Genomic DNA, 19,746 nt, shown 5'->3' with positions numbered 1-19,746 from the left:
TTTTCTAGAACAAAATCAAGCATGCTTACAATGTATCAAAATACCAGTTATCTATTATTTTAATTTTGGGAATACCGTAAGTTCACTTACAATACGTAAAAGGTCATCTGGAAAGCCTGACGTGCAGTAGCAAAAATCTTATTTTAAACATTATCTTAAAAATATCTTTGCCCTTTCTTCTGACCGATCATTTGTACAAAGCTTTCTCCTTATGTCCTTAAAATTTCTGGGAAAAACAAGCAGTAAATCCTGCACAGGTCTCTTCCTGAAAAGACAAAAACTTTAAACTCTGTAGGCCCACACAGAAACGCCAAGCCACTACAACTGCCTAAGCGCAACCTGAATCTTTGCCTGGATTCATAGAAAAATCAGTAGTCCCTTTAAATGATCTTGTTCTTCCTGGGATTTTGAAAGTAGCGATTAAGCAGCATCATCTCAGCATCTGGACAAGGCAGTGGGATACACTTAAATTCAGCCAGGCAGTGGTTTTGCCACATGCACATAAGGGTTATTGCATAAAACCTTTCCTTACCGGCCTTCTCTGGCCCACCTGAGATTTCTGAATCTACACCATCGCGCTAGTTGTCTTTCTCCTAATGATAAGATTTCACTCTTCCCACAGCAGTTCAAAGGCTCAGACATGCTGGTGGACCAGGAAATAAATCTCAAGTGGCAAGAAACACCCCTTCAGAACAGATACTCGTTCCGCAGTGTTGAAATTCTGTGCATCTGGTACAGTGAGATCTTTTACTTCATACAGTCCTAAAACAAGCCCCCACCAATAACCTGGGGTTATTTGTGGTCTAGTACCTCAGACAGACAGAAATGGAAAAGAACTATGGCTTGAAACTATTAATTAAAACTTTTTAAGTATCATTTTGCTTAAGATCTTAAATAATTGAAATACAAAAAGCTTATCTGCTGTAACTATCAGTAGGTAGTATCAGCATTGGAATTGTTCAGAAAGTCGCATCCACATTTGCTTAGAAACATCAAAATTGTATGGATTACCAAGACAAATTAAAAGAAAAGTTCTGTCATCTAACTCCTATAAAGATACCTAACCTACCACAGGTTTTAAAAGATGCAGATACCTAAACATCATGATGAATTTTTTTTTTAACATACGCAGTTCAACTAATTAGATCTCTGCATAACGGTAGTGGCCTGAAAATTTTTAATTAATTAATCAGTAGACTATTCTATGCGTACGAGGAATCTACAAACACTATGTTTTTTTAAATTACAGCTTTGTGTGGTGGAAATTGATCTTCCGTTTTAAAACTTTCCTTTTCAATGAAGCATCCAAATCTGGCGGCTTGTTTTCACATGATATGGAAGCATCCAGTTATGAACTGGATATAAAAGTGTCAGTCTGAATATCCAATTGTGTCATATCTCAATAAACGGAAATCAGACATACATATGTGGACTCTGAATATAAGAAAGCCAGACACCACAAAACAGTATAACCATGTTAAATCAATCCTTGCAAAAGAACTCAGCATTTGAGGGGGTTTTTTAGTTTCTTTTCCTATAACATTCTGGCTTGCAGCGCGGAATGTGGCTCATTGTACCTGGGCAGAAACCACAGAGCAGAGGCACCCCCTGCTCTACTCCAGCAATGAGTAGAAATTAAGGGAGAAGTTATGCTCAGAACTTTTTCCAAGTGAAAGTCAGCACTCTTCAAGGGGTTATCAGCTTGTATGCATATCGCAGACCTCCAGACAGATTTTAAAACAGCTTTGTAATTCTCACTTTCTAAAAGAGGCAATAAAATCAGAGGGAGAGTGAAATTTCCAGAGTAAAAATCCACTACAGATCTTATTCTCCTGATCTGTACTGAAACACCAGTGACACTGAAATTCTACGTATTCCACTTAATTCCCAGTAGATCCCATGTAACTTTGGTACAGATTTTTTGTAATAGCAATATGCAAGACAAAAACTTGCATCATTTTCCTTCTTGTGTCAGTGATTTATCTAATATGTGATTATAAACTGAAATGTTCAAGTTTTCTTTCAATAAATACTACTTCTCATATGATGAAATAATAAGATTTTAACAAGTTAAAATCTGATACCTACGTACATCATTTTAGAAACACATTGAAAAAAATAACATAAATCATGGAAGCAATTACAAAACAGCTGAAAAGAATAAATAAGGTGTAAGCATGCTCTATTTCAAACAAGAAAAGATGTTATTTTATTTTCTTCTTTGTAAAGTAGTATATTTCAACCAGATTACAACAAAATTACCACAGGATATTTAAAAAAAAATACAAGAACGTATTTAGAAAATTATATATATACACATCTGCTTAAAAATTCTATAATGTAAACATTAGCATAACAAGTTAAAATAATATTAAAAACAGTTTATTAATACTTATGTGAATACTGTACATATATATATGCCACAGAATTAATACTATCTTTCCTACAGTTTAACAGGAACAAGAACAAAAAAATCCCCCCCAAATCAAAAGGGAAATCCAGCTTCTTCAGCCGCCAACAGGTTTGGTCCCACATACAAGATACTTAGTTATTTATCTCAGTGTTAAGTAAGAAAGAACGCGCAGCCTATCAGAATTAGATTTTCAACCACATTTACATTTCTATGATTTTTAGCATCTTAAATGATTAATACTCCACTCAAAAAGACAACTATCACAGTTTAACTTCTGTCTTGGCATGGACATCATTTCTGAAATCTTGTTAAAGAAACTGATTCCCCCTACATGGAAGTGCAATACATTTTTTTAGGTGCAACAAAAAATATTTTTTTTAAAGTCCAGATATTTGCAGCAATTTGTAATCTGGAAAATTAATTCCCCTCTAAACATTTCAGTGCTGTTTTCTAGTATAAATTCATGCCGTTATTAACAAAAAACTGAGCCATTATTATAACTAGAAGTATGCTCTGATTATTTTTTAAAATTAAATTTTATAAATAATCTAAGTTATCTATAGCTGGACCATAAAAGCACAGTTAGTGCAGAGTAAGAAATAAATGAAATGTACAGTGTTGGACCACTGTGTAGAACAAGTATTTTATTTTCCATTTAATATGTGAAATACAAAGCAGGTTAACTGATATTTTAAAATGTATTCTATATTTCATATATGTAATTTCATATATTAAAGTGATTCTTTCAATACATAATGCTAAGAAACTACTGGAATGGCTAAATAATCAAATTAATATTCTATGATATGATGCAGGGCGCTGAGTGAAATATCCTAACCTACAGAAATTGAAGGAGATAAATTCTTTACTTTCTTGAGTTGTTTAACCACATCTCCAGAAGTGAGTCAAGCTCTAATACAGAAGTAGTAGTATTGTTTCCAAGGAGAAAATTCTGTTCTTATGTTAAACACATTTATTTTCTTACATACTAGAGTTCCAGCTAGAAGAGCACAGTGTTGTTATCAAGATTCGCAAGGGCGTATATGAGCAGAATTTGATAAAAAAGTCTTTTTCTTTCTTTTAAACAGCTGTTCCACAGGTTTCTCATAGTAATTTCAAGTAGGTAACTGTATTTCTGTCCACAGGTATGTATTATCTGTCCTCAGAATTACAAGATATTAGATGAAAAATGTTTGGGGGGTGGGTGGGTGTTGAGCTTTTGAAATTGCATGAAACTTATAGCAGAACTGAGATCCCTGTGTGCTTTGAAGCAAAAAGAATGACATCCATATCTGAAAGTACTAGTAACGGATTCTGTTAACAAAATATCATGTTCCTAAATAATTAACATGTCCTGACAGACAGTATCATTAGTTCACTTGGGGCTCACCGAGTCTCATTTATTATTAGCTTGCTGCTCTGAGTCAGTCAACCCCATTTGTTAGTAGGTTCTTATTAATTAATTTGACAGCTACCATGCAGATATTGTTCCATACAATAAAACATTACTTTATAACAAAGAAATGCACCTTAGCAATAGGCCACAATTTTGAGCCAGTGATCTTTAATACCATTACGCCCTTTCTCTAAAGACTTGTATTAATCCAATCACGATGGTTTATGACTTGCAGTAGATTCTGTAAGATAGTATAATTTGATTACAACTATCACATCAACAATTCCATAAAAAAGATTGGCTTTGAAATTATTAATCTCCCTAAGAGTATGTGACTTAATGGACATATCAATTTAAGCCTTTATAACTATGTCAATATCCTGCCTCATATAAATCTTGGAAATTTATTATTATTATTGAGAAACTGGATTTAATGCAAAAGCCAAGTCGATACAATGCATTCTCTATATTGAATGACAGAATCTCTAAATAAATGAGATTCTGAAAAACCACAGTCAATACGTAATGAATACTGATAGACAATTACATCTGCAAAAGATGGAAGAGTCTTGCCTGCCCTGTCTTTCTTAGGAAATTGTTCATTTTGCATGTGATTGGAGAACAGCATTAAAATAAAAGTAATGCCAGTTATCTTTACAATTTATTTTGAATAGTCACTAAAGGTTCCAGATGAGCAGCCCTAGAGACCTAATATGTCTAAAGATAAAACAGGATGAAATGGAATCGATATTACAAATGCCTCCACACTGCCTCATACCAGGCTGGAACCCCGAGGCCTGCAGGAACAGCTCCAGGGACCAGCCTGTCCCACGTCCTCGGTTCTGTGATGACAGTGCTGTTCAACGGAGCCAACCAGAACTGGTTGAGCCATCAACCCATGGTGTACCAGCCAGTACACAAATTCTAACTACATGCATGGAATTAGGTGACATCGGATAAACTGATAAAATCACTCAATTGATAGCATGATTGTTACACTTACAGGTATTTTATAAGAATACTATAACTATTTGGGATTCTCAATACAAGCCGATCAACCTTCTTCAACAGTCTTTGCTGATTCGGGTAAATAAACAGAAGAAGTGGGATTCGTGACAGGTACAATTCTCTTAAAGTCAGGGCATTTTAGAATGTCTTGAGGTGCTAAAAATGTGGGCATTCATATCACTAGGTATCTACTTGCAGTCATGCAAGTACCTCACTGATCTTACAAATAACCAGGTGTATAAAGCGGAAAAGCTATCTTGTGAAGAAAAGCTTTAATTTAATTATTTTCTGAGATTTTAGAGAAACCACAGATGAGCTTTTAAACGGATTAGTAATGCACCCATTATGGTATCTTGTATCACAAAGTGAATGTTGTTTGGAGACTGTAATCTTAGGAGCTGATACACAATTCAGCTAAAGGTAACAAAGAACGATTTGTACAGAGTAAAGACGTTTAGTATTTTTATGTGATCTACATACATACATTAAAAATTACAAGATGCAAGATAATCAGGAATGAAATAATTTTTAGAGCCAAACTTGGATACAAAAAAATTCCTTCTAAACAACTGAAAAAAAATTTTTTTAATTTAGTTGGCACTAAGTGAGATTTCTTACCATTTGCAACTTTCTGAAGAAGGAGTACTTTAATTTGTGAATTATTTCCTGAAAATGAATATAGCTTCATGTAACAAACAGCTACATCACAAAGGTTTCCGCATAGTGTTTTCTTTCAGATTTCCTTGCAATTCAGTGTTAACAGATGTGCATTGTGGTTCTACTGAAAAACAAATTTAGAATTGTTTCAAAGTGGACCATCATTATAGCTACTTTTTTTTCCAACAAACTAAACTATCAGTCAGCAGCATATCAGACTGAAGAGTTTGGAGAAGCATTAACTGACAAGCTATTCACTTTCCTTTCTTCTTAAATAAGTGTCCTGCTGTAGTTTACACAAAACATGAACAGTAATTCATCTTTTAATAAAAACAAATCAGCTAGCTCCCAGGCTGGCCTTTTGGATTTTCTATTTATCTGTTTCCTTCATAAATGAGACTGACTGAAAAACATTGTTTCGTTTCTGTGACATGATTTTACTTTGTGATATTTAATCTACTGAAATTTCTGACCTGAAAAGTGAATCCCACTCCTCTTCGCCGTGTTTTGCTATTCAGTGCAACCTGTAAGCTACATATTGCAATGGTAGGAATCCAGCACTGGGGGCTCCTACTCGGGCAGCTGCCCACGGATGCTCCTCACTGTGTGCCACAAACCCTTACTCACTCAAAAGTGCCACTGAAAATGGCTGGGCACTTACCCGCCTGAACAACACATGATGGACACAGGTTTGCAGAACACAAGTTCCAGTTTGCTAGAACTTCAGTGCAGCACTGAGGGAAAACATCTGTTATTACATCAGCTTGTTTTTTCTGCAGGGTAATATTAGATTTCAATATCTACTGATGTGAGAATTTAATAGAATGAATGGATAATAAAATTAAAAGATACGTCAATTTAAGTAACATCATCCAAAAAAACTTCTGAGAAGCAAGATGTTCTTACACAAAGGAAAACCAGAATACAATTGACAGAAAATTTGAATGTACACTGCTTAAACTTAATGACAAGAAGAAGCTAGCTAAAATATAATTAACTGCCTACGGCAGTGCAGCTAATGGATACTGAACTGGATTCCAGTTAATCCGTGTCAGGACTTCCATCACGTGTAATAATTCTTGTCAATTTTTTTAGTTACTCTTCCAGTAGTACCATTACACATTACTTTTCAATAAGAGGTGATGGGTAACAGGCACTTTCATTACAGACAATTTTTAAGTATCACCATGGGAAGGGTTTTACAAAATCAGAGTAAGAATTCCACACTGCCCTGTTAAAGATTGACTGTTCTGTAACACCAGCAACAAATTAATAACAAAATATAACCCAAGACTTGAAAACACTATTTTGTACCATGCTAATTTTGTGTATCCTTGTGGTGGTTTGTAGAAATCAATAATATTGCACCCAGCCTTACAGCAAGACTGAAATTTCACTAAAAAATTATTACATTCTCTGATCTTAAAGAATTACTTACCACAAATGAAAGCTATTGAGAATATCTAACTAGAAATGTAGAAAAGCTATTTTCCACCTGTAATGTTTTTCCCTTGTCATCTACTTTGTCAAGTTTTTTAAAGACCTTTGTGTCTGTCAAAGCTTTACGATAAAAAAAAACAGTCTTTCTATTTACAAAAGGTAATAAATTAGTGAGGTTCTTTTAAGCACATCTTTCTGACATATTAAGTAGTGATAATCATAACTGTTCTTCTAAGGAAAAAATTATTACAAATTGTCTTGACAAGATACCCATGTCTCTCTGGAAGAGAGAAATGTACATGTAGAAAGGGAGACAACACAATACAAACAAGGAATTCATAGTAACACAAAGGAGAATATGTGCAACGCAGCTTTACAAAACAAATAAAATGCCTATCAGTTTGCTGAGCCCTCGTGAAGAGCCCTCATATTCTTTTGAGAAAGTGATTACTGCCTTCAAAAGTAGTTAATCAGGATATGACCCTTAGTAATGAATGTCTCTTTAGAGGATTTAAGTTGATGCAGCTGTAGTCTCTTCAGGAGCTTAAATTATAAATACAGGCTAGGAAGGAATCACAGAACAACTTAAAGTACATGGTGCCAGTATTCACAATTACGAAAAAGGGTCAAAGATCACCACTCTGAGGTTCCAGGCTTCGTGGCTCTCTTTGATGGCCGCGAGATAATTTGGGGAAGCGCGTAGTCCCTCTCGAGCGATTGCTTTTACTTACTGGTTCTCCAGAAGGTGGGATATCACTAGGAAGACAAGAAATAAAGACAGAAGTAGCTAGTTTATGTTATATGTAAATTATTCTATAGTTACTCCAAACATGGAAAAAGCAGATGTTATGAGTGCCTGGCACATGACTGCAAACACATCTTCAACTACACAGAACTGCATTCTTTCTACTGGTATCTCAAGTGTGAATTACAAATGGGCTCTTTCAAAAATGAGAACTAGTAGAACTTTCAATACTTTATGGAAGGTTGCAAATTACAGGATAAAAGCGTATCTCTATGAGTTGCAGTTCAGAAATGGTGGGAAAAGCATTTTGAAGTGATAAAAGTACAAGCAAAATAGACAAGAGCTTGGATGATGCTCTACTTAACAATCCTCTAATTATGGATGGATGTATCATTACATGATGAAGTACATTAGTAATACATCCCTGTTGGGAATTCTTCAATCTCTTCTGACCCACAACAGACTATAGTCTTACATGAATGAGCCTTTTGGAAAAGACTCTGAGAAGAAGTACATTAAGTTCAACAACAAGCAGTAACATAAAATTCCAGCTTACCTAGGTGATATTCAGAGGCTATAGACTCCTCGGAAAACTACAGTATAAAGGGATAGCATTGTACTTTTGCCATTCTTTTAGAGGACTCCACATGGTTTTAATTATACTGCTTACATACAGATCAATAAATAAAACTAAATTGTGCATTTTGCAACTCAGCTAGGCAGTAAAATTACAGAGCGTACAAAGCCCAGCTTATTTTTATAAGTTAAAAAACCCAACATATAATACCTATCTTCAGAGTGGGTTAACAAGTCCATAAGGGAGGAATTGCCCATCTGCAGTTCTTGCCAAATCAAACAAACACTGATGTATTTTAAAACAACCACTGAATTTACTCTATGTAGTTCCTTTTTTCCTGCAGAGTGACGTTCCCGACTGGTCAGACAGCCCTGCAAAACCACAAGCACACTCAGGCTCCACTCCAGCATTCTTAGCACCCACGAGGCAGAGTTCCCTGCAAAGCAAAAGCCTTTAAAAGTCCTGGGACTGAGTGGAAAATTCACTTGCAGGAAGCAGAGCACTTCTGCAAGATAAGGCAGCGCTATCACTGGTAGCTTTGTAACTGCAATGCACACATTAGCTGTTACTAAAATAATAATAAAAAAACAATATAGAAAAAACACGTTCAATTCAGATGCTAAACATTAACAGAAAATAAAATTGTGTTTTTTAATGGAAGTGCATTTTACTTGTCTAAATTTCTGAGCAGAAAAGTCTCAAGTAACCTCATTTAAAATAATAAAGGATTTTTCCTTCACATGAAAAAATTGCTTAAAATACCTGCGGTATACATCCTCCTATTCTTTAATAACAAGATTAACAAGTTAGATCTTTAATTCCTTACTTTTCTTGTCACTAAAATAAAAACTCTGAAAATTAATTTAGCATACGCTATTAATTCTTGGTAGCCAAGGATAATTGGGACTTCCAACGCTGGTCCTGTGATTTCTTATTTTGAAACTCAGCAATGCTAGCTAAGTTGCTGTAGAGAATTCTGATCATGTGAATCCAATTTCAGCTGTGCTCATTAGCATGGATTTCTTTCAGTAACATGAATATTATTACTCATTATTTTTATACTATTTATAAAATTGCAGCAGTGCAGCATTGATACTCTATTGCTGTAAAATTGACCAGAGGATACTCGCTTCAGAGGGTTGTGATTTTGTGTTAAATACATATTCTTCAGAACATGTAAACATAAAAGCATCTAAATATCAAATACACAATGGAACAAAATTAAATTTTCACCTCATTGGGCTTTCCTGAATCTAAAATAGGTTAATTTACCAGCATGATGGCCACTGCTGATAGTACTTTAGCTTTATCAGGCAGACAGAGAGCTACTTACGGATACATGGTAGTTTACATTGCAGAAGAAAGCACAGTGTTATGTGCAATTACTATAATTTGGTGATTGCTTTATTGAAAGTGCATTTTAATACACAAGCTCCTCCTGCTGGCATGTCCACAAAATGACATTAGTGTCAGTCCAATGGGAAGTCACTTCTCCCTTCTGCAGGAAAAATGACATTCAAGGAAAAAAGCGCAAAAGGTGCCAAATTAATTCCCCTAAAATGAAGAGATGTGAATTAATATCAGTCTGTCCTAATAGGCATGGCTGAGGTAATAAGATCAGCTTAGGATGACTACATGAACACCAGTGTCTGTGAATGAAGGACAAAAATTGCAAGTAATTCTGCTAATTTAAATGATGCTACTCCAGAACGAGATATATCTAATAACAAAATTAGAGATAATTTGTCTTAAACATCTAAGCTAATTTTTATAATGACGATCCAAATTCTAAGACAAATAATTATGTTATGTAGGCTTACAGAAAAACAATTTATATCTGAGGAATAAGATCTTCCATGCATCCAGCATGAAAAAGGAAACTGGAACTGGGGCTGAATTGATCAACTTCTATGTTGTATGGGGAAAAAAGTTTAGAGTATTAAAAAGTCATCATACATTTTAAAGTATTTATCTTAAGCCCTTTTTCATCCTCCCTCCTCTAAAACCTGATGAGAAAATTTGCCATCTCACTTGTCTGTTTCAGCTCCATAGCTTTTTACTCTACAATTAAAACGATGACTTTCAAATAACACCCAGAAAGTTGAACTACTAAATTTGGGAAAAAAATGACCAACCACCCCCAAAATGGATGGTAATCAAGTATGAGGAAAAGATTAATCTCCCACCTCTTCTGTCTCCTGCTACTGGATTTAATAATTTAGTTCTGGCCTTGAGGTCAAATGATACTTACAGAGTTTCTGGTATTAAATGAGACACCTTTTTAAACGGATGGGCAGTTCGACAGGTCAGATATTCCATGAACTCTTGGGCAGAGGTACGAACATCTTAAAATGATCCTGACAGTATTTCTGGCAAACGCACATGAAGATGAAACTGAGGCACTTGTTCTGAATCTATTTTTGCCAACTGTGTTTGGGATGGGGGATGAAGGAAAAAGCATACCTAAACACAATGTTTGCAAATCCTCTCTCTCTTTCATCTCATTCAGAAAAACCAGTCTCTGGGATAGATTTTTGGGGTGGAGTTAGGATTCGCCTATAATTGACAGCTTTACTCAGATTAAAATACAAATTTAAAAGATGTAAATCTAAACCAGGGAGTAGCTATTCTAGAATAACTCTTCCGGAACAGCTCTCCCAAGCCCCTGTGGTACGCACTTACTCTTTAAGTCTCCATCCAAGTTACACCTCTTCAGTTTTAATATAACATTCGTCTTTTCTTTTTATTACCTAATTAGCCACTGAAGTCTTAACAGGGTTTAATTTTCTAGGCTGAGTCTGGCAGGCGGCTGGATGCATGCCAGGCATTACCCCGTTCAGCCCTGGAATGTCCAAGTATTAAAGGTTCAAGTTCTTGTCTACATTCTCACCGTGTCCCATTCTGAAAAGAAAAAGCAACCTGCCGAGGCAATCGATTCCTCCTTCCCACCAGGTCATTGTTTAGCTTTTAAGCATTCCTGATCGATCTGCCCAGCGTTTGTTTGGATACCAATTCAGCTTCATTGATTTTTGTCTTGGTGTCAAGTTCTGCCTGAGGTGCATCTATAGAAAATAGCTTAAAATAACTGGTCTTTTTAATCAGCTTCTAGTTTATTCATACCTTTCATTTAGTGCTCTCCACGTACCAAAATGTCAACTGCATTTCGTGTGTTTTCTTTACGTACTTAGCCTATGGAACTGCAGTATTCTCTTAGCTGATGTTGTGAACACTTAAATGAAGAAATTTATTTCCCATCTCATTGTGTACTCTTCAGGATAAAATCAGAGAGAGAAGTTTCTTATAAAAATAGTATAATATGTCTGCAATTGGAAATACTTTCATACCAGCCAGAGAAGTAATAAGCGCATCTTGAGAGTGTAGCAAAGCTCAGAACCAGGTATTTCATATATAGCGTTATATGTATCTCACATGTAAATGCATCTCTGGAGACATTCATGATTCCAGTTTTGCTTGAGTTGTGTTAAACATATCTCATGAAGAAAGGAATTAGCTGGCAGACAAATTTGGTGACTCTTTTTTACCAGTTTCTTGTGTGATTAATATTTTTGTTTGTCATGATAATAATCTAATTTCTGGTTATAATCCCAATATTTAATGTGGTAAACTGGATTCAGGCAGGCAGCCTCCTCAAAAAGGTCATATTAAACAATACCTATACTATGGTAAGAGAACCTTCTTAGACAAATGAGAACTAATTCTGACTTGCCAATACAACATATCTCAGCACCTTCTTCTGCCGATTAAAGTCACCTAAAACACCTGTTTAGTGGCATTATTAACTCTGACTTCATCAAATCATTTTATATACTTTAGTAACTCCTGTTTTGCAGTGATCTGGGTATAATCCTTGTTTCATGTTGCTGAAGTGTAAAAATAATTGAAGCCACATTCCTGCCATTACTCCCAATTTTGCAGAAATGAAATATAATTATTAATGAGAAACAGCGATCTCCCTCTATTAATACAAATGACTGAGTTGGGATGTTTAAATAGTCAGCTATTAACAGAAGAGACAAAAAGATATGGGTAATATAATCCCTCTATAGTACATTTTGACATTGAAAATCCTGAAGACACTGTTAGAGCAAAGCTGTCAGGTCAAAAACTGAATAATCATTTCCTACCAAGATTAGATCTAAATTGATCGAGAAATGAAAAGCATTAATTCTAATATTCTATCCAACTGTTTTATTAATGTACAGCTCCTTCTACTTCTATGTACATATTTCTACAGCAGAACACAGTATTCATAATGACATATTCAATCTCTTCTTGCTGCGAAATTACAAACACATAACCACGCTTCCATTTGTTACAATTTGAATGATCCTAACTTGAAGGTTCTCATGCTACAAATCAGTTTCCATATCAGCATGAAGATTCATAAACATCACCTGCACTGATATTTGAATTTTTCTGTAAACCATGACTCTGTACGTAATTCTGATGATCTGTTTTTTTTCCTTCCACTAACTTTACTTTGAAGTTGGTATAACAAGATGGTTACCGTACAGTAAATGTTTAGTACCCATTAGTTATATCCTATACAATGAATAATACCCATGATTAATTTTGGATGAAATACACCCTCTTTCATTCAAGAAATGCTCAGAACCCTGTAAAAATGACCTTTCATTAGTTAACATCTGAGCAATACTTATCCCTAGAGCCTCGTTCCTTGGCTTTCTAACACATAATGACATCTGCATTTGGGAACAGTTACCTTCTGGTTTTTTTGGTGCCTTGCCAGAATAACACAATGCATAAATACGGTACTCACACAAATGATCTCTTCACAACTAACTAGAAAGCCAGAAACCACTGAACACACATGTAAGAAAAAGTTCACCATAACACACTATTTATTTATAATTGATATAATTGTTTTGTGTATTTCATGATTAGTTGAAAGGCAGTAAGTTTGGCCATTCCATCCACTTCCATCAAGAAATCACCAACATTCTACTCTGTTGGGGGTTACCTGAATTTATGTAAGCAGTATAATCTACCACTTCTCAGGGACAGGTAATTTAATGAACAAATGGTTCAGAAGCAGAACATGTTCCAAGGTTGCTTATATAATAACAAAATGTAGGATTTGCTTTCAGAAGAACAGTGTTCAGTGAATACCTGGATTTATTTTTTCCTGCTAGTACTGTAATTATCATCTTTAAGGAAAGCAGAGACAGATCTAGGATATATTTTTATGGAAAATGTTGAGGTAACTAAACCCGGAAGACGTGCATCAGGATTCACAATGCATCATATATGTGAAAATAAAAGCAGTAAAACTCTTGTTTGACAAGTAGCAACTTCAATGTGCTGAGACAGCAGTGCATTACAGTGACTAGCCAGGCTCTTCCTCCTCCATATTCACAAGTTGTTTGCACGCAAAAATGACATGGAATGGAGACAACTTTAATTACCGAATTAGCTCTTAAACAGCCCATAATCAATACGGTTGGCATTGGAAGTAACATCAGAAAGAGTTCACAGAAAGTGTGTTCTCAGACACTAGTGTATGAGAAGCCTCTAAAAGTAATTACGTATGACCACTTTTGAGCTACCCACCTCTGGTTTACACAGAACAAAAAATGCAATATGTCGACCACCTCTCATGCTAAGTCATGCTAAGCTGGGGGGTATGTGTATGTGTGTGTGTGTGGAGAGAGATTTACCATCTCCTGTAATTTGCCTAATTTTGCCAATATCACAGAGAAGAAAAATCTGAAAGCTTGAAACATTTCCTCCTACTTGTTCATCCCCATCATTTACGTGAGCTCACTAATGTACCTAGTCAGACTAATTTAAATTAAAAACTTGTGTATTCCTGCCTTACTTCCCCACGTCTGACTTTTACCCTTCAACACCACGTAGTTCAGCTTCACGGGTAAAGCAGAACAGTTACCAGTCTCCTACCCTGGAAATCTGCCGCCCACACTTGCATTCACTCAGGGAGCAAACAGCTGTTGGTGCTTTTGTTCTGAACAAGGAGCTCCATCCTCCTTGACTCTTTGTTGCTCCAAATTCAGCCAGGCAAGAACATCTGCCCACAAGCACAAGCATTTACACTTTTCAACACCGTTTAAATAGTCCCCATGGGAATAATGCAATTTAGCTGTCTTTGCTTTGAGTTTTGCAAGTAAACTGCCCATCATAAAAAACAACCTGCACAACTACCATTATTATTTTATTTTTAATAACAGACCCCTTCTTTTAAAATTACCATAAAAGGAAGTGGAATCATAAAGAAAAGTTGTGATCAAAGCATGCTGTTTTGATCTTCCAAGCAAGTGCTTGAGTTTTAATTGCTCCATCAAGTTAAGAGGTATCAGCTGCTTCTCTCAAGTATCTTAATTTCTCATGAAGATTACAGCATGATATTAACATAGACAACAAGGCAGAAGAGAGCTGACATGACCGTTCTCAGCGGCAGATCCAGATTTGAATGGGTGTCATGTTAACAATAACAGCTATGAATGTGAAAAATGAACAGACTTTAAAAATGCTCCTAGAATGCTACAGAATCATAACTTTTCTGGAAATTATGTTAGCAATAAAAAAAAGGTGAAGAACAGTGCTTTATGGCAATCACTCTGATTTTTGTTTTTATTTTTTAAAATAAAAAGGGCAACTTACTGCACTCCAGTCACAAGCTTGATACTAATAGTGATCCATGACCTAAAACCTCAAAAATATGGGTCTTAGTCTCAACCTTTGGGAGCATTTAGATTGGTCTTAATTTTAGCCTATTATTTTTAGTTTCTCCAAGCTAAAAAAATTTCAAATTGAGTTGGCTACCACTTAGAAAATACTGTGCCTGCACCTGGAAACATAATCACAGAGAGAGTGGAGGCATAGTGGAATTAAACCTGTACTCTGCAAATAAACAAAGGTAATCAAGATGGGAAAATATGTAAATATAGTACAGAATTGAGTACTGTCAACAGAGTAACAAGGGAAATGCTGACTTTGTTCTTGGTAATGAAGACAGGGACTAATGTTTACATTTAAACCAACACAGAAAGGGAAGCTAATCAAACTAGGTATGACATTGCCTGGTAAAATGACTAAGGGCGCCAGCTCAGGATGCAACATTCCTGATGGATTAGAAGGAAAGTAAGCAAGCATCAGGCTGGCCAGCAAAAAAAAGACCACAGTAATCAGGAACCAAAATCACATTTTCTGTTTAGTCACATTTCAATTATTTTCTCTATAAGAAAGAAAAAGGCAACGATAAATACAGGCTCCTCCTTTTTTTTTTAATTATGACACCAAATTAGGCTAACATAAAGCAAAATTTGGTACCAACTCCAGTGGGAGTTAAATGCACTGTACATTGCTGGCCAGGAGCTCCTGAAATTTGGGGTCAGTTCTCTACATATCATCAGATTCACAATCTTTAAAAAGCATATCATCTTGGTCCCTCTCTAATGCAGATGCAACTTTGCCAATGAGTTCAAAATAAAAATAAATAAAATTTACAATAAGCTTGCTCCTTGCCAAAGTATTAAAGAAAAAACAAGTTAGGACAACGGTGATCGGCTGTGGCTCTCCTGTTGCTGGCAGCCATTTAAGTGCAATTCAGCAGTGGAGCCGCAAGCCTGGCAACTGGGCAATAGCTGTTGGGAGCAGCTGAATGGTGTCAGTTCTCAGCTACATAGATAAGCCTGTAAGTGGCTGCTGACAGCCAAAGTATCTACTTCTGTAGCCAAGCTGAGTTTTATCCCATAAGGAAGTTACGGGATCACAAGAAAGGCACTTTCACCTTTCACCTATGAACTTCCCAGGAAATTCCTCCTCTCCCTGTCTCTCTGAGTTCTGTGGCTTTCGGCCACATGAAGATTTTGGTGTTAGGAAGAGTAGCCAACCTTGACAGAGGACATTTTATGGCTTTGAATAAATTTTGAACCAAATGGTAACTGAAAAAGCTGCTGAGGTATCACTTTCCCCGATTTAGAAATGGATTAATGAAGCATCTACATGTAGAGGTCAATATTACACATGAACGTATATAGTACCAGAAGGCAATACAATGATGCAGAATTTTATCTTTGTTAGGGTAGTTCTGCTTTGCAAGCAGCAAGAGAAGAGTCTCAGAAGATACCATATACAGCACGTGCCTACAGTCCCTCCTTGCAATGTAACTGTACAGGCCTGGAAAGCAAAGGGCTACGCTGGTACAATGGGAAGACTGTTTATGCCCTACATAGGTGTGCAGGCGATACACATCAACTTGACTGCAGTAACAACACCTCTACAGTTAGACATGAAGCGTTTTTAATACATGCAGCTGCCCTGTGCTTAGAAAAAGCTGGGCACTGGATCTTGTTGGAGACTTCAAGATTTAAATGCATTTGACTCAGCTGTATCACTAACAGTAAAAATATAAAAAAAATATTGTCTGCTTGACAATGCAAACCAGTGCCATTTTATTTCCCTTTGGTCATACCTAGCTATTCTCAATAGCTAGTGCTTTGGGATTTCTCTCTTTTAATCTGTAGGAGTCTTCCACTGAAAGATTTTTAAAGGAGCCAGACATTCAGAGCTGTTCAGAATATTTATGATTTACCCAAAAACTGTATTAAGACTCATAAATTAAATCTCTTGTAACGAATTAACTTCTGAGTTCTTAAAGGTTAGAATAAAATTTCAGAAATGAGATTTTAGTTAAAATAGACGTGGAATAGTAAGAAACAGCCTCTTTGGCTCATTTTGCAGTTGCAAAATGAAGCAATTGTATGCAAGCTGTTTACAAGGGACCGCTTTCTAACACTTTCTACAGTGAACAGCAATCCCTGCAGACCCGCACATTAGTGGTTCTCCTTCTTACCACATGCATTTTACTAAACTCTTACTATTAAGTGTAATTATGTCACACTTTTAAAATCTTAATCTAAAAAAAAACCCTTCATACTGCTCTTGGTACAATCAAACTCTGGGGGCCCGTGTAATTAATATGTGGAGATCTGAAGAAAAATTACTCTGGTCTGCTCTTGGAGACGGTGACATCAGCCATCCCAGTACAAATCCTTCCTGTAATTTCTGTCTAAAATTGGGTTATTTTAGCAAGAGTAAACTGGAGAAGCCTGTCTCACTATAAAGCAGATCTGCATTAGGAAATCTGCAGCTATTCTGACTACATCATCATAGACAAGAATAGTCTGATGTTATACTTAGACTGATGTTGTAAATATGCAAAGTACTCCAGTCATCTTGTCCCTGGGTTAGGGCCATACTGAAACAGCAAGTGGAAGAAGCCTGGAGAGGTTATCTCTGCAATCTCTGCAGGCTGCAGACGAACCAGGACTGCGTGATGAAGCTACCTCTATCATTTCTGCATAGACCTCAACAGTTCAGGTCATTTTGCATTTCTGAACTGACATTTGGCCTAATTTGTACCTACAGAGAATGCATTTGGAAACCTCCGAAGCAGTCTAAAGAACATTCCTAAAAAACTAGCAACAGCCACTTTCTTTACTCATTTGTTAATGAGGTGAAGTGATATGGCAGGGAAGTATGTATGAATACCATTAATTTTTGTTATTAATAGAAGAGTTATTCTAGAATCCTTCAGCTAACTGTTCATGGATTCTGCTATCACCACAGAAGTGCCAAACATATTAAAAATACACCACAAAAATAGCCTCTGAAATACAACAGAATTGAATGGACTATGTTTATAGCTGGCAGATTAACAAAGCCAGGAACAAAGCTTCTGTAGGATGTTTTGAATTTCAGTGATGGCCTGTAGCTAATTCATGCTGTTTTCACATGAGAAACTGATGGCTGCTGAAATATTTTTCAATACAACTTCAAATAAGGAAAAGAAATAACCCACCTCCTTTTGAAAAACTGTGCAGTCAGGCATAAACAAACTTGTTACGGTCTGGATTAAAGCCAAGTACATGCACAAGTACAAAGATACCTCCCTTATGAAGACGATTTGCTTCATGTATTTGAATGGATGCATCCATTTATCCATTACTGTCAGCGTTGCACAGAAAGGAGTATGAATAAGCACTGGAAGACTGCAACATAAGACGTATAAACAGATTTTTCTAAACCACATTTTCAGGAGTATTCCTTACTGTTTCATATGCTAAGAGAAAGGAATAAAGCTTTTATATCCACCTCTCAGCAAAGCCTCTTTTGCTCCTCAAAATCTTTTCCGCTGTGGAAAAGTAATTAAACTTAATCTTTGGTTTTATTCCCAGTGAAATAAGCACTACAAAACAGTTTTTCTTGCAATACTCCAAATCTAACAATTTAATGTAAAGAAAAAATTTAAAATCATGTTGTTTCATCAGCATATTAATTCTTTTAAAATTTACACATGGGAGTATATTTACACATACACATTCTGATTTAAAGAACAATGTATATTCAATACTTATGCCTTTTTTTTTTTTCCTTTTCTTTTTCTTCCTCTTCTCCCTAACAGATTCCTCAAGGGCAATTGAACTGAGACATTGACATTTCAGGAGATCTGTAGCAAACATCATAAACTCATGTTTGAGAGCTTAGCTTGCGATATTTCTGACACTGGATTACATAAATACACTACGCCAAAACTGTTTGCAAATGCCATCCTGTGCCAAAAATGTTTGCAAATGTCACAGAGAACCACCCAATATTAAAAGGGCCCTTTCCTTAATCTAGAGTGATTACTTCTGCACAAAAGCCTGACCTGCAGGCTACAGAACACCAACAGCGCTTGACTGATGCTTGCTGTGCCCCACTGTGACTCCCATCAGTAGGAAATGAGAGCGTGCAGTGACTTACAGGAATCGTTCGTTGTTTTTCTACATCAGATATCTTGAAAAAACACTGTTTTCAATTTCACAGAGTATCAGACAATTTGGTGATAAGACAATGGGTGTTTGGGAACTGAAGAGAGAACACAGGTCTACTGCCCTGACCAAAAGGAGACATGGCTAACTTGTTAGGTCATGTTACTCAGACCCTGGCTCCTAAACAATAAATCCACTAAATCATGCTCTTACTGGAGCGTGCTGCCTTTGTATATCAAATACAAACTTACTAGTCTGTGATTTCTTCCATTTTAGAAAGTCTTGGAATAAAAATGATTTTTTAGATGGTCTGCGTTGTTGGCAAATATCTTAATCAAGCTTCCCTTTTAACAGAATTCAAGCTGAAAATAGCAAATCAAAGACTTTCTCTTGAACATACACTCTGAATTGAAGCCACTGGAGTTATCTGTTATAAACCGTGTATATCAGCTTTATGATTCTACATAATATTTTTCTAAGTAGAGATTTGAACTTCTCATGGACCTCCAGATGGAATTTTCTTCAGGTCATGTCACTCAGGCCAGGCAAGTGTACTTTTAAGTGATATACTTTGCCATGCAGACTGGTTAAAGTAAGTCAGAAGCCCCTAAGTTCCTTTCAACACATCAAAGAAAGTCAGGAATAGAAATAACCTCACCCTTTGTTAGGCTTTAAAAGCCTCCTGAAGTGCCACAG

The 19,746-nt window shown here is 36.1% G+C and overlaps 1 protein-coding gene across 4 annotated transcripts in view; it reads right to left on the bottom strand.

Annotated features, from left to right (window-relative positions):
- Window positions 1-3,545: 3,545 nt before the first annotated feature.
- Window positions 3,546-19,746, bottom strand: part of SNX29 (sorting nexin 29) — a 130,706-nt gene continuing 114,505 nt past the window's right edge. The window contains exon 21 of one of the 4 annotated variants that reach the window (XM_054212575.1): window positions 3,546-7,670. In XM_054212575.1, the coding sequence (XP_054068550.1) occupies window positions 7,541-7,670 (130 nt within the window). In that variant the 3' untranslated portion in view covers window positions 3,546-7,540. Of the gene's footprint in view, window positions 18,289-19,746 lie in introns of all 4 variants that reach the window. The other 3 variants (XM_054212574.1, XR_008468167.1, XR_008468166.1) reach the window with 3 other exon arrangements.

The sequence above is a fragment of the Rissa tridactyla genome, chromosome 8 (assembly GCF_028500815.1).
Source record: "Rissa tridactyla isolate bRisTri1 chromosome 8, bRisTri1.patW.cur.20221130, whole genome shotgun sequence".
Classification (NCBI taxonomy): Eukaryota; Metazoa; Chordata; class Aves; order Charadriiformes; family Laridae; genus Rissa; species Rissa tridactyla.
Note: the sequence above shows the minus strand (reverse complement) of the source record. Positions and strands in the feature narration are given on the sequence as shown.